The sequence below is a fragment of a genome, unplaced genomic scaffold (assembly GCF_019419815.1).
Source record: "Pyrus x bretschneideri cultivar Hongxiangsu unplaced genomic scaffold, Pyrus_bretschneideri_v1 Contig15, whole genome shotgun sequence".
Taxonomy (NCBI): domain Eukaryota; kingdom Viridiplantae; phylum Streptophyta; class Magnoliopsida; order Rosales; family Rosaceae; genus Pyrus; species Pyrus x bretschneideri.
Window position 1 is genome coordinate 1,207,986 of NW_025999446.1, and position 14,050 is coordinate 1,222,035.

General features: G+C 38.0%; 3 protein-coding genes and 1 pseudogene across 7 annotated transcripts; 1 reads left to right on the forward strand and 3 right to left on the reverse strand.

Annotated features, from left to right (window-relative positions):
* Positions 1-384: 384 nt before the first annotated feature.
* LOC125475487 (probable BOI-related E3 ubiquitin-protein ligase 2) lies at positions 385-4,082 on the reverse strand. 3 transcript variants are annotated; one of them, XM_048580246.1, is made up of 5 exons: positions 3,877-4,082; positions 3,674-3,777; positions 3,001-3,317; positions 1,136-1,651; positions 385-545 (listed from the first exon to the last, which is right to left on the reverse strand). In XM_048580246.1, the coding sequence occupies exons 1-5, from the start codon at positions 3,948-3,950 to the stop codon at positions 501-503; spliced, it is 1,056 nt and encodes a 351-aa protein (XP_048436203.1). In that variant the 5' UTR covers positions 3,951-4,082; the 3' UTR covers positions 385-500. The 3 variants fall into 3 exon arrangements, with proteins under 3 accessions (XP_048436203.1, XP_048436205.1, XP_048436204.1); XM_048580248.1 differs by lacking the exon at positions 385-545 and adding an exon at positions 552-685 and having other exon boundaries at positions 3,877-4,081; XM_048580247.1 differs by lacking the exon at positions 385-545 and having other exon boundaries at positions 1,056-1,651; positions 3,877-4,081.
* Positions 4,083-5,793: 1,711 nt separating this feature from the next.
* On the reverse strand, positions 5,794-7,355 carry LOC103950301. The gene is made up of 3 exons (XM_009361494.3): positions 6,742-7,355; positions 6,461-6,646; positions 5,794-6,369 (listed from the first exon to the last, which is right to left on the reverse strand). Exons 1-3 carry the CDS (start codon positions 7,228-7,230, stop codon positions 6,088-6,090), a joined length of 957 nt encoding a protein of 318 aa, XP_009359769.2. The 5' UTR covers positions 7,231-7,355; the 3' UTR covers positions 5,794-6,087.
* A 2,232-nt stretch (positions 7,356-9,587) lies between these two features.
* Positions 9,588-12,859, forward strand: LOC125475495. Of its 3 annotated transcripts, XR_007256852.1 has the most exons (4): positions 9,618-10,077; positions 10,207-10,320; positions 11,968-12,095; positions 12,294-12,859. XR_007256852.1 is itself a non-coding variant. In XM_048580257.1 (3 exons), exons 1-3 carry the CDS (start codon positions 9,864-9,866, stop codon positions 10,665-10,667), a joined length of 471 nt encoding a protein of 156 aa, XP_048436214.1. In that variant the 5' UTR covers positions 9,588-9,863; the 3' UTR covers positions 10,668-11,596. The 3 variants fall into 3 exon arrangements, 2 of the variants coding, with proteins under 2 accessions (XP_048436214.1, XP_048436215.1); XM_048580257.1 differs by lacking the exons at positions 11,968-12,095; positions 12,294-12,859 and adding an exon at positions 10,525-11,596 and having other exon boundaries at positions 9,588-10,077; XM_048580258.1 differs by lacking the exon at positions 11,968-12,095 and having other exon boundaries at positions 9,632-10,077.
* On the reverse strand, positions 12,159-13,852 carry LOC125475494 (annotated as a pseudogene).
* Positions 13,853-14,050: the final 198 nt, after the last annotated feature.

Below are 14,050 nucleotides of genomic sequence, written 5' to 3' on the forward strand. Positions count from 1 at the left end.
CAGGTGGAGTGTACGACTGGGGTTTTACACCCTTGCACGCTATATATATAAACCATCCGGCATTGTCCACCAAGCATAACCAAATAGCTTGTGCCAGAAAGCAACATAACAAAAGGAGGCAGATTGTCTGCCTTCCTGTTTGGGTGCTCTTCCTATCCCCTCTTATTTGTGCGATCACGTTAAACCACGTCAACATTTTATATTCCTATTGTTTTTTGTCTTATTATCTCTATAAAAAAAAATCAACATAAAATATTGACGTGGCTTAACTATAACCGCACAAAATAAAAAAAGATGGAAAATGGCATCCAAACAGGAAGGCAGACAATTTGCCTCCAATTTATACCTCAACTCTTTTAAATAATACTAACAACTAAGCAGAAGAACAATCAACTACTCCTTCGTTACGTTACGATGTATGATGCCAGTAACGGACCAATAAAATGCAGCCACGTAATGCAATCCTGCTCAGGATGGTTCAAGGTTGGCTAACCACTCTTCTACTTCTGAGTTTCTAAGTTTGGCCACCCACACAAGGTTTGGCACTAAAAGGACAACAAAAGCATGTAACAGATTGAAAAAATATAGCATTTTTGGACACAAATGATACATAGAAATGGCATGTCAATAATTTACATTACGAAGGAAAGTAGCATGCTTCTGCTTCTACCATTGTTCAGTCGATCTTCGTTCAACAAGTCAAAACAAAGTATTTCAGATTCAAATAGAAACAAACATGTACAGGAATATTAAGAAGGGAAGCGATTTCGCACAAACCTTTTTCTTCCCCTGCACTCCTCCCTTTGTTTCTCATTTGGATTGAAATAAATCACATGAGAATCAACGGGAGTGTTAAAATCACTTCCCATTTAAGAATCTAAAGAATAATGCTACTTATGTCAAAAAATGGCTAATGTCTATGAAACTCTCTACTCTTTATCCCTATTTTCGGATGCCCACATAATGCCTGTCTCATAGGGTAACAATGCATACGACTTCGATAATATTTCTATGATGTATAGCTTTGACATAAAAGATAAGAACAACAATGCATATGACTTTGATGATATTTATATGATGTATGGCTTTGAATTAAAAGATAAGAACTTTCTAATTTAACACATTACAAATATACCTCCATGCCGATAAACTTAGAGGACTGACAGAGAGGGCAGATGCTGAGCTTAGTTTCACAATCTTTACACAGGCAAAGATGCTTGCAAGGTAATAGAAGCATGCACACTTCATTGACTCGGCAGGCCTTGCAAGTCATCATCTCTTTCCCATCATTATTCTCCTTGCAAAACATTTCCAAATTGATCGAACGGCCATTGCAGCAAGAAGCTGTATCATCTACCTCACTGTCACCGCATCCTTCTTTACTATCTCTACTTTGAGCATATACATGCTGAAGATTAAACCTTAGAGCTGAGATCATGTTTTCATTGCGCCTGGCTAGCTGTTGCCAAGCACCTGCTTCAACAGTCAACTGTTCCATTTGCTCTTCAAGCTCCATATTCTTCTCGTTAATGCTCTCCACTTCTGCTTCTTTCTCTTGCAGCTTCCGATGAACTTTGTCTTCCACAGCCGAGAGGGTCTGAAGTTGTGTGGCTAGGACCTTGTCCATGATAGTTTGCCGCAGTCGGTCACCCTACAAATTAAGAAATTAGAGTTAGTTTGATCAGTTCAAGAATCTATCGAATGGTTGTTTCTTGCTAGTAAGTAAACACGTTGACATAAAAGCAATCACCAAAAAGCAATTGGGACCCACAAAATATCCAACAAACCAAAAATAGAAGGCCCAACGTGAAAACCCCAGAGAGATTCTTGAGAAAAGAAAAAAAAAAGTTACAGAATTTGCCAGAATAAGAAAATTTCTTAGTAATTCATTTATTGTCAATACAATTCTCAACAGCTCCTCCAGAATGGCTAAGGGCATGTAAACCATCCACCCGGTACCACTACACACTTCTACTAAGGGTGAAGAATTCAAAGGGATCAAATAGGAAATCATAGTCTGGTCCCCCAAGGAATCTAACTAGCAAAAGAAGACTTAACCACAAATTTACAAACCACACTTTCCTCACACCACCACTTCTACAGCCTTAAGCCGCAAGGATCCTCCATCAAAATGGAATACTTAAGAACATTATCCGAGTTTGCAAAATCTAGTTCATTTTATTAGGGCTTGGCCTCTCATTGTTTAAGTAATGACTCCAATTCACTAAATACAGTTCACATTTAGATTGTATCCATAGTTGTGAAGAGTAGGAATCAAAATTTATCAGATTATAGTCCGCCGGATGAAGCATTTTACTATTAAAACATGTGCCATAAATTTAGTAACAAATGGCACGTATTTTAGTCATAGATATTGAATCATGATTGGATGCAAACATTATATGTTATGTGTCATGTGATTTGGGAAGTTGATAATATTTTGGGTTAACATCTTGAACTGAACTAAATGACACGCAGTGCCATCTCTATTCTCTAATCATAATGGCCTCGAACATACCAAAGCATTTAAGTAATGGTAAATAACGTGGACACAATCTGTATATAAATATCAATGACCATTTCAAATAAGGCAAAGGGATAATAGACTCATATAATTTTGTGCTACACTAGAAATGTTGATTTTCTAGTTTTTGGGTATAAGAATCGTTGAAATACTACTTAGCCAGTTAACCGAACTGCTACTAAACTCAACAACCTATTATAGATGAAAATCAAATCATGGATTTTATAGATGAAAATCATCCTAAACGAAATCCAAGAATCTGCGATAAAAAAAATTATTAGTAGTTCAAACCCGTACATAAACTCAACAAAAATGGCATGATCATCAAAACAATGACATAATACCACTCTACATACAAACATATACAAAAATGTAAGAGCATTGATCATCAGCAGATTAAGTAAGCATCTAAAAAAGTTCCTACAAAACATTCAACAAAGCAACAAGAAGATAAGGTCTTTTCCAAGAAACAAGACCTGGGCCTTGAGGAATCTATCAATCTCAGCATCCTGTCGTTGTAGCTCATGATCAATGTCATCACTGATAAGTGACAGCAACGATGAGTCCCCTGTAGAAGCCATTCGAGTATTGTCAAGTGACAAACCCAAGCCTGTGGAGACCGATTGCGGTTGCAGGAAATCAATGGACGATATTTGTGAGTTGTTCTCCAGGAAATTCTGTTCCTTTAGCTTTTTCCTTTTGGATTCGAACCCGTAATGACATTGCAAATCGGCGCCATTATCGCTGCCATCCGTTGCAGCCACCGGACCGGGCGCGAATCCTACTACATGAACTAAAAAGAAGACACCACTTATTTCAGGTAATGTTCCACAAGCTCAAGATCAAATAATCAAGGCTCTGTTTGGTTGCTAAGAAAATCTAGGAAAAGATAAGGGACAAAAATGTCACGGAATAATTAAAGTCTTGAACTTTAAGCAATTAAGTTATTAAATTTTGATAAATTCAGATCAAATTCGCAGCGAAAACACGGAAATGACGCTAAAGTGACCATTTTTATCTAAAACCCTCTGGAAATTGGAGCACTGGATTTCAAAAATCCAAACTTTATGGCTTGGCAATGTTACAGATTCTCGGCAACCAAACAGAGCATAAGAAAATTTAAGAAAAGGAGGAGGAAAGAGAAATTACAGGGCGGGACGTAAGGAGGATGCTGCTGGGGGTGATCGTGTATATTGCCGGGGTCGTAATACGCCACCGCCGGCGACATCTGGCCGTCGATTGTGTACAAATTTCTACACCAAAAATGTGGAAAAAGAAATAGAGATTAAAATAAATAAATAAATAAATAAGGAGAAGTCATTAATATTAGACGAAATTGATGAAATAATTACCTGAAAGACTTGGATTGTTGCTGCTGTTGTTGGGGTGGGTAGTGCTGTTGGAAATGGTGCTGGGGAACAGCCATATCTATTGAGGTTCTAGAGAAAGAGAGTCAGAGAGTTTTAGAGAGATAAGGAGAGAGTTCCTTTCTCCGATGGGACAGAAATGGAGAGAGAGAGAGAGAGAGAGAGAGGTTGCTTATTGCTTGTGTGAAAGGCACAACTGGCTCGCTGGCCGTGGGAAGATTCCATCTTTATTTTTCACCGCTTGTCCTCATTTGTTATCAGGCTTCTTATTTGTGGGCTTGTTTGGTAAATCCCACAAATTTTACTCTTGCTCTAATAGCTTGGGTCCAATTTTATCGGGCCTGATAACGAATAAAAGAAAGAGAAGTTCGGTTAAGTCACACAATGAAAAATTTAATTTGATATTGAATTTACCTTCAATAAGATTCGAACCTAAAACCTCTCACTTACAAATAAAAAAGAATATCACTAGATTGTAATACTAAGTAATAATAATGATAATTCATGTGGGTTGACATTTGACATGATCTTACAACTCAATGAAGGTGTTCATGGGTCGGGTCGGGTCGGGCTCATGTCGAGAAGGATTGGACACGTACAGTCTCTTCTTACCCAACATAATTAGTAATTATTTTCCAAGCCCAAAAATGATGCGAGTTCGTAGTCCGTATTTCACATAACATGGTTCGAGTTCAATTTCTAATGCTAGTGAATCATACAATAGAAATTGAAATATCTTTACGAGTCTTTTCAACCTCCCAAAAAGTGATAATAAATCCAGTAACTAATCCTTTTTAATGAAAAAAAAAAACACGATACGAATACTGAAAGTGACATGATTACTAAAAATATTATGAATCGGGTTAATTTTCAAGCCCAAACTTACATAAGGTTTATATCAAATAAAAGGGTAACGTTTTCATACTATGTAACATTCATACTAAGGGCTTTTTCAAATTAAAATTGTAAGTTGGAAAAATTAAGAGAGGGTAAGAGAATCTCCAAATGAGACATCAAATATTGAACACTAAATTTCAACTTGATGATCTACGTGGTAGTTTGACATCATACTAAAATTACATCTCTAACCAATGTGTCTAATATATTATTTTATATTTTAATATATTAACTTTTCAAATCATATTGAATGCTAAAAGAAATATAAATAACTTTTCGGTACTGTTTAGTGTTTAGTTATCTCCTCCGTGCTTAATTTCGTTGTTTTCGTATATATGCAGGAGAGCAAGTTCACAACAACTAGGCTCGGTTGGTTCTGGCTCTATGGTTAGATTTTAGACCAAAAAACATCAAAAGTATTGCCTCCATAAGTGATGCAATATACAATACATGCTAAAGTCTTCATCACAAAATACTTTTGATGAAGACTTCAACATGTATTGCCTAATGTTACTCTCCTCGTGGCCCACAAGGTTTTCTAGGCCCACGCCCTATATATTCCTCATGGCCCAAGCTCTATTAAAGTTCCAACAAATCACAACTCCCACCGCGGTTGAAAGGGAGATGCCACTTCCATCGAATCCCTAACAAATCACAACTCCCACCGCGGTAGGAGATGCCACTTCCATCAAATCCCTAACAAATCGTAAGAACCACCTTAATATCCATAATTCAGTATCGTAAAAATCAAGAATCATCTAGGAACTAATTTATCCATTCACATTCATTCTTTCCTTTATTCACATTCATGAATTCCTCTTATGACTTTCTCATACAATATATAACAAGGAGAAATGTAAAGAGGCTCTTTCAAAGTGGGATTCTTCATAAATTTTTTTATCGCCTCATATTTTAATATCAATTTAAATTCTTTCATTATAAAATATTGTACCAAAACTACGAAGCAATTAATTAGTGATCTCATATGCTTATAGCCACCGAAAAGAAAAAAAAAATTACGAATTACAATAATTTCATACTTTTTCAATTACAATAAAATGAAAATAAAAATGAATAAATAAATAAGAGAGAGAATGTGTGAATATAGTAAGTAGTAATACAACCTGAAAATCAACATTCATCTTGGGCACTCGGGCAGACCAAAAGTCCCAAACCGTGTTTCCTTTTCCTCCCTCAGAGTCTGCCCGCTGAGTTGTCCCACCACTTGTCCTCTTCAACGAAAACAAAGAAAAAGAATAATTTTTAACGAATTTCGTGTGCTTCCTCCTCCTATGTCGATCAACTAGTGGTGCAGTTCGTGAGCTTGATCGGAACGTTGAGCTTCTTGGGATCAAAAGTCACAGAACAATCAACCCGTCGGTTGAATTTCGGCTTCACCAACTTCCCCAAAACGTAGGCTCTGGATCGGATCACGAAGCTCAGCTGCAGCGGCACCGGCAGCGCCGTCGTCCCCGTCACGCTGTTCATGCTCGCGCCGCTTCCGTACAGCGGTATTTTATCGCTAAATACCCGAACGCTGATCGATCTTTGACTCTTCCTCGATTGATAAAACTTTTTAATCTGCAAAACCCAATTGAGATTAACGATCTAATCGATGACTTAATGGATGAAACTATGAAAGTTACGTATTGAAATTGGAAATTGGACTTACTGGACCGGAGGCGATTGTGATTTGGAAGTATGATAGATCTAGAGGCTTCGGCATTACGTGCATTCCGAAGAACGTGCCGGTGTTGCGGAATGTGAACTTCACTGTGGAATTGACTGAGATCATATCAGTGGAAACGCCGGTGGAATCCGAACCCGCTTGAATCTTGAACTGTTCGAACGTCACACTCTGCAATTATACAAAATTCACCCGAATTAATCACTACCCAGATAATCAATTTTCCAAATGGAGATTGATAATCGACAATGGCGAATCGGACGAACCTTCATGGTGATCTTGGGCTTCATGGGCCTACTGGCGCCCCAGAGAATCAGAGCGAACATGGAGAAGAGGAGGAAGAAACCGAGAACGAAAGCTGGAAAGTAGCACCGCCGTGGGAAGCCTTTGGATCCCTCTTCTCCCTCCAGAAGGCCTTCCTCTTCGATGACGGCTTGCTCCTTCCACGGCCTCTGTCCCTTCCGGTTGTGGCGGGACCCGTCATTGGGGTTGATCTTTCGGGATCCGGATTTGAGGGACCCGGAGAACCGGGTGGAGGAGGACTCGCGGGAGTGGCGGCCGTTGGAGGAGTGGGAGTGGGGAGGGGAGCCGGAGGGACTGATGACGGGGGTGGACTGAAAAGACGTCGTGGTTTTCTCTCCATCGTGGGAGTCGCGCGAGGGGCTCTGGACGTAGTAGACTGGGCGGCGGCCTGGGGATCTGGTGGGGGACGACGGCGCGAGGCTGGTCACCTCGGAGTCGGTCTTGGCGTGCATTGCAGCGGACTTTGGATTGTTTGGTTTCGATTCGGAGTTGCTTTAATGGAGGAGCTGAGCTGAGCTAGTGTTATGGTGGTGATCTTGGAGTAAGATTATACCTTACTGCGGTGGAGAGGAAAGACAAAAGTCACAAAAGTGGGGTGCCAATTTTTATTATTATTATTATTATTTAAAAAGATATAACTGGTGGCAAATTATGATTATTCATCTTTGTTGAAAGCCGATAAGACTCACAAATATATTTTAACATTTTTCTAGTCACAAGTCTAACTTCTACACCAACAGAAAGTTTCGAACCCAAAACCTCAAATTTTTAATGCTAATTTTTAATGGAAAATGTTATTGGCATTTCAAAAATCTCATTCTACCTTTTTCACAAATATATTTTTCTTTCCAAATATAAAAAGTTTGAAATATAGAATAAGATTTTTTGAATGCCATTAACAATTCATTTTTTAATTAGGGGATTAATGTTTGTGATTTGGTGGGTGAGAAAGTTTAGGTTAGGCGAAATAATGGAAACTAATTAAACTGACAGACATATCACAGTTGGCACCGATCGAATGTCATATGACAAATTGCCAGATACTCATATATGTTGCTGTTGTTTGTAAATAATTCACACACTCACGCTTTTTTATCTTTCACGCATTATTATATAAAGATTTTTTTATTAGCATTTCATCGTTGAATACATTCTATTTCCCTACACCCCAAATCGCTTAAAAAAGATCCTATCCAACTGTAAATTATATATAATTTTGTATACACCTACACTCACAATGCCGTGATTATGTTTTTTTTTTTTTAATAAAAAAATGTTAAGGATTCCGCAACATTAGAGATGGAGTACTTTGAAATATTCAAATCTTCTTTGAGATAGTGTAGTAGAGGTCTTTTTTTTTTTCTTTTGCTAAAAATGTTCAAGCACGTTTGCTATTTATTTATTAGGATGGTTTGTGGTGCAATTTCATTCAAGCATGATTGCAGAACCGAGAATCTACATGGACACAGCAATAGCAAAATCAAATAGCCCTTTCATGATTCCTTATTTAAGAAAAGCCAGCAAAATAGCTATTTCTGAGTTTAAAATCAAATTCACATTTAGAGCTTAATTCCCCTAAATTGACAAAAATCTTGGAGCAGTAAAACCATGCGCACTATTTATGTGCTGAAGACAAAGGGTTTAAGTTTATTTTTAGGAAATGATGAAGACTCGAGGTAGATTTTGGTGTGGGTTGTGTGGGGTGTATGAAATGTGTGGGTGTGAGGGTTGTTTCGGTTAGTAAGTAGGGATGTATTAAGATAATTTTTAGTTTAAAAAGTAAATGTGAGGTGTCTTCATCAATATATGGGATGTTAATAAAAAAATCTTTATATAAATATTATTTATTATTTATATTTAATTTGTTCAATTTAATGGATACAAACAAAAAGGACTGCAAAAAACTAAAAAAAAATGTGTGAGAATCAAAATTTACTTTCTTGGTCTAAAGTGATTATACCTTCTTCCAATTATAATATTGCTAGTTCACTTGTATTAAAAAAATAAGAGTTGATTATGTGTTTATGGGAAATTATTGAATGTAAACAATCAAATTTTGTACTTTAACAATCGTAATTTTTTTTTTTTTAATACAACAATATCTTTACAATAAGGGATAGGGGGCATTAGGCTAGGTTACGGAATGAGAACTCTATAACAAGTCGTATCTAACTCGTGATTTACAAAAATCGAACTTAAAACTTTTTACTTAGAAATAAATTTAAAAAAAAAAAAAACTATAATGCTAAGTGAGTAACGATCGTAAATTAAACATATGTTTTTATCATGCACGACTTCTTTTACAAAAAAGATAATGAGCAATGCATACTGACTTTTTGTATGTTTATATAAAAAATAAAATGTGAGTTTTATTTTACAACTTGTAATTAAATATATAGAAATTGAGAACCATATCAATTGGTTAGAGGGCTATTTGATCTCTTACAATTTCTTCTTTTTCTTTTCCAGATGAATCCCATCCAAATTTGACGGCACTTCCTCCCGTTGAAGGCCACAGTCCCCTCCTCCCTCTTTCTATCATTCACCTACGCTTTCTCCTCTTTCTTATTAAGATTTATAAAAATAAATAAAAAAAGACAAAAACCCAAATCCAAGAACTCCACATCCCTGATTTCAAAAAATACAATACGTTATGAGGCGATTACATTTTATCACCTTGAAGATTGCTTTATATATTGCTTTGCATCCTATTGTTAAATATATAACTTATGCTGGTGATATTTTACATTAAAATAATTAGAACAACAAAAATGAAAACTTATTTTCAGACGTATAAGAAGAACACACGTATTTATCCAATTTGGCAATGCCTAAGCCTTCAATTTTTTTTTGCAATTGTGTTAAACTTAGCAAATTGTGATGTGTCTTGTAGTGGTATTGTTAAATAATGAACTGGCTCATTTGAGTTACGATTTTGTCGTAATTAAAATCTCATAAATGTTGCGTGGATCAAATTATTAATAAAAAATTAAAAAATGAATTAATTGCTAACTTTTATCAGATAATGTAGGGATTGTAAGTTTGCGCCATCTTTGAACAGAAAAAGAGGTGAGAATAAATAAAGATGACATCCACCTCTGCAATGAATCTTAATTCTGTCATGTCAGTCGAAGCCAACATTGGCTGTTGGGACCTCCGCACGGGCGTCAAGCAGCTCCGCTACAAGCTCTGCGCCTCTCCGCCTCACGGCCTCATCTGCGTAGGCGAACGGTTCCTCGCCTCCTCTCAGCTTCGCGAGTCTTCTTCCTCCTCTGGCTCTGTCCTGGCCTTGGTCCAAGGTAAGATCACCTCCTTTCTTATGCACACAACATGTTTGATGAATTGCCTCAATTGATAAAAGTCTGCATTTTTATTGAATTTTGGGAATTCTTGCAATTTTATTGAATTTTGGGAGTTTTGATGTGCAGCCGCAAGTTCATGTCTAGAGCTTTCCAAAAGAACCGATCAATCCGCTTGCTGCGAACAGCGAAGGCACATAGATTGCTGGCGGAGGCTCGTCGGGGAATATCTACTTGTGGGAGGTTATTTTTCCGAATCATTTTCTTTAACTTCTTGTTTTTTCGTAGCATGTATTCTTATAAGTTCCTCAATATCCATTACATGTCTTTTGCCTATGGCCCTATTATGTACTGATGCATTCTTATGCGTCTCCAATAAACAAAAAAGCAATGCATTCTTGAAACTGCATGTGTATTACAGTTTTGATTTGGGTGTACATTTCTTAGGTTTGGAGCGTAGGAAGTCGGAGATTATTGAGAAATATTGTTTTCCCGACTATATTCCAGTTTGCAATTTTCTTTGTTATTCAGATGAGTTTTCTTCAGTTAACACTTCTCTAATTTTTAACTGTGTATTTTTCGTTTTTTAAAGTATAATTGCCAAAGATTGTTGCACGTTTTAAGAACCCTGCATTCTACCTTTAGTTATGACAGGCCTTGCATTCTGGCGAACTGAATCAAGGAACATTCATTTTGGTATATTTTTGTTTGGGCCCGAAATAATGTTGTTGGGCCGAGCAGAAGGTTGTGCTCGGCCCAAGGCTGTGTCAAATACTATGGGCCGAGTGATAAATTCCGGGCCGGTTAACAGGGTCGGTCGAGTCCTATCCTAAGAAGGAGTAGTCCAGTTGGACAGAAAGGGTCGAGGAAGTCCTAGTGCAACCTGGATTCCCTGCCGGCAGAGAATGAAGCCTCGGAAGAGGGAAAAATTCAAAGTCCTAGTGGGGGTAGGTTTGTTCGAAGTAAAGTTGGAACGAGACAAGGACTCCTAGTCCAAATAAGGGTGCGATTCAGTCTCAAGGAATGGGGGCTATAAATACAAGAAATCATGCGATGCAGAAGACCTTCGATTCAACATACAATTGCCATGCGCAAAGCCTCTCATACATCTTGAGATTTTTTCCTTTTCTCTTCCGCCAACACACCTTCAGTTTGGATAAACAGCACTGTGGAGGCACCCGGTGAACACCTTCAGTTTGGATAAACAGCACTGTCGCCGTAGAATCAGCCGACCGAAGCGCACCTTCAGTTTGGATAAACAACACTGCGTCGAGGCCGACTGGTTACCTATCTAAGTCTCGGCCGAGAAGGGTTTTCGAATCCTTGTTGGCAGAGGTCACCTTGTTAGCTCTCTTGGCGAAGCAAGGTGTCACGAGTTCGTTATTCGGCATGCCGGACGCCGAGTGATTTTATGATTGGATACTCACAAGTGAGTTTCAGAGTTCGGCATTCTGACGGCCGAACTACATTCACCATCAAGACCTACATCACCTTTGAGTGCTTGTGTCCATATAGTCTGGTGTCGATTCGATGTGCTTATACTCTTACGAATGTGATTCGTAATCACAGTGACCGAATCAGGCGCCGACGATTTGTGAACTTCGCAGAACTAGCAGCCTTGTCTTCAGGCTCTAGAACCCATAGACCGAGAGTGTTCCTTCCTCGGTCGCAGTCGCAAGATAAAGAAGTCAACAACGCGCTTAACGCAACATCAACGAATTTTACTCCTCGGCCGATGAGTTGGCACGCCCCACATTCAACCGAAGGACGTAGTTAGCTTGTTAGTTATTCGGCCTGCGCGCCACGTAGGTTTTGTAATTATTAGAGTCAACAATTTTGAATGAGCAAAACACATTTAACTTGAACTTTGTACTTTTGACTTTTGAACAGCTAAGTTTTTACTTGCTTAGCATATGGCATTTCTGGAAATTATTTGATTTCTAGATTAGAAGATGGCATGGTTCGAGTTTGGGATGCTAGAACTCATAATATTCTTCGCATGTTCAAACATGCAAAAGGTTATCTCAATTCTATTTGAATTATTTCCTTCCCTGGGTTTATGCATATTTGATGATATTGAGGCAAATTTAGCTGTATTTGATTAGCACTATTTCATAATACAGTTTATATTCAAATATCTCAGTTGTTTGCGTTTAATCTGCCAAACTTTACTAATTTGTTTAGTATTTACATAAAATTTGCACTGTACTCTGCAGGTCCAGTGAATAATATTCTAGTCGTTCAACAACACTTTTCTAAGAAATATTGTTCTGACTTCAACTGAAGACCTCATACAAGTCTGGATCACTTTGCATTATACTACACACACACGCTTTTGATATGCCTATGTCCAGACGATCTTCATTCTCCCCGAAAGCAAAGGAAATGACCATTCTGCTGAAATCTGTAATGTAGCAGCCAACCACCGGTTCTAGTAATGCATGCAGGCTTCTCTCCCTTTCCATCTCACTTCCTCTAAAGAGAAAATGTGTTAGCCCTGCGTCCATTAGCAGCACTCGCAACAGTCAAGCGGGTAGGATTAACAAAAAATACAAAAGGTCAACGAAACATGCATGCATAAACTAAACACCCCAATTAATTTCGAGATTACCTGTTTCTGCACTCTTCCTTTTTGATGATTTTTGCACCCGGCCAAAGTCAGCTCCAATGTAATGGTTTCGGTTTACTTCAGGCAGCATTCTTTGTACACCCTGTCTGCAAAATTTTGTGAGCATAAACTATTACTTTCTTGCATATAATTTTGGGTTTAAAGTTGCTTATAGTCTAAAATCCAGAGATTTTAAAAGTAAAATAAAACTAGAGCATTGCAAATCATAACATTGGGAGAGGAGGAATCGTGCTCGGGACCTGGAATATGGTCTTAACCGAGTTACAAGTCCCTTGAAACATTATATATGCAGTTATGCTTGTCTAGTTGGAATCTTGTCAAGTTGGATTGATGTAAAATGAAGAGTGAGTTGGTAAATAAATAGAAAAGAGGTTAATTACTAGAAGTGGAAGGCCTCTCATGCAACTAAACAACATCCTCTGCTTCGACTATGCCTTCACCCTCTCACTAGAAGTGGAAGGCCTCTCAAGTAACTCAACAACATCCTCTGCCTCGACTATGCCTTCACCATCATCATCAAAATCAGATGATTCTGATGTTGGGCATGTGAGAAATCTTAGGCCACTCCTTTGCTTTGCCTTTTTGGTAACCTGGTGCAAGGCTGCCACACTCTACGATGGAAAGTTTCCGCAGTGGTGTTTTTAGCAAGAAGTCTGGCAATCTTTTTCGCTGAGGGCAGTACCCAATCTGTAAAGAAGAAAGGCATGGCATTTTGGTAATATGAGAATCCTCTTCCTTTCACTCTTCCACTCCTTTCCACGCTTCCCACTCATACATGTTCCAAAATTCGAGTACTTTCAATTTTGGGAATATAATGCATGATGATGCTGATGACGTTTCCTTTTCTATTCCCAGAAACTCAACTCCAACCTTTTTCACTCCATTCATACGCCAAAGGGTTAGTGTTTCGAGGGATGGCAATTTTCCCAAAGGAGGTAAAACTTCATATTCATTCCATTCCTCAAGGCAAAGAAATCTCAAATTGTTTAATGACATGATCCAGTTAGGGGCAGTGCTTCCATTATGCCTTATAATATCTAAAGATTCCAAATTTGGATGCGGTCGTAAGAAATTCAATATTTCTACACTTGTTCCATAATTAACAAAACTTACACCCAAACGTAAGAGTTGTATTGGATGTGTCATTATTAAAAGTAGATAATAGATTAAGATTAGTGGGATTGGAGATCATTATGTTGGAGGTCATCATTATGTTGGAGGTCATCATTATGTTGCTTTCGGTTCTCCCATATATGTTGCATCTGTAATGGTATTGGATGTGTCATTATTAAAAGTAGATAATAGATTAAGATTAGTGGGATTGGAGATCATTATGTTGGAGGT

Excerpts from the sequence above, each read along its gene's own strand:
- LOC125475487 (XM_048580246.1), bottom strand. The coding sequence starts at position 3,950 with ATGGCTGTTCCCCAGCACCATTTCCAACAGCACTACCCACCCCAACAA. Across the intron at positions 3,778-3,876 it reads CAACAATCCAAGTCTTTCAG|AAATTTGTACACAATCGACG; the intron begins GTAATTATTTCA and ends TTTTTGGTGTAG. Across the intron at positions 3,318-3,673 it reads TCCTCCTTACGTCCCGCCCT|TTCATGTAGTAGGATTCGCG; the intron begins GTAATTTCTCTT and ends TCTTCTTTTTAG.
- LOC103950301 (XM_009361494.3), bottom strand. The coding sequence starts at position 7,230 with ATGCACGCCAAGACCGACTCCGAGGTGACCAGCCTCGCGCCGTCGTCC. Across the intron at positions 6,647-6,741 it reads AGCCCAAGATCACCATGAAG|AGTGTGACGTTCGAACAGTT; the intron begins GTTCGTCCGATT and ends GTATAATTGCAG. Across the intron at positions 6,370-6,460 it reads TCACAATCGCCTCCGGTCCA|ATTAAAAAGTTTTATCAATC; the intron begins GTAAGTCCAATT and ends TGGGTTTTGCAG.
- LOC125475495 (XM_048580257.1), top strand. The coding sequence starts at position 9,864 with ATGACATCCACCTCTGCAATGAATCTTAATTCTGTCATGTCAGTCGAA. Across the intron at positions 10,078-10,206 it reads TGTCCTGGCCTTGGTCCAAG|CCGCAAGTTCATGTCTAGAG; the intron begins GTAAGATCACCT and ends TTTGATGTGCAG. Across the intron at positions 10,321-10,524 it reads GGAATATCTACTTGTGGGAG|GTTTGGAGCGTAGGAAGTCG; the intron begins GTTATTTTTCCG and ends TACATTTCTTAG.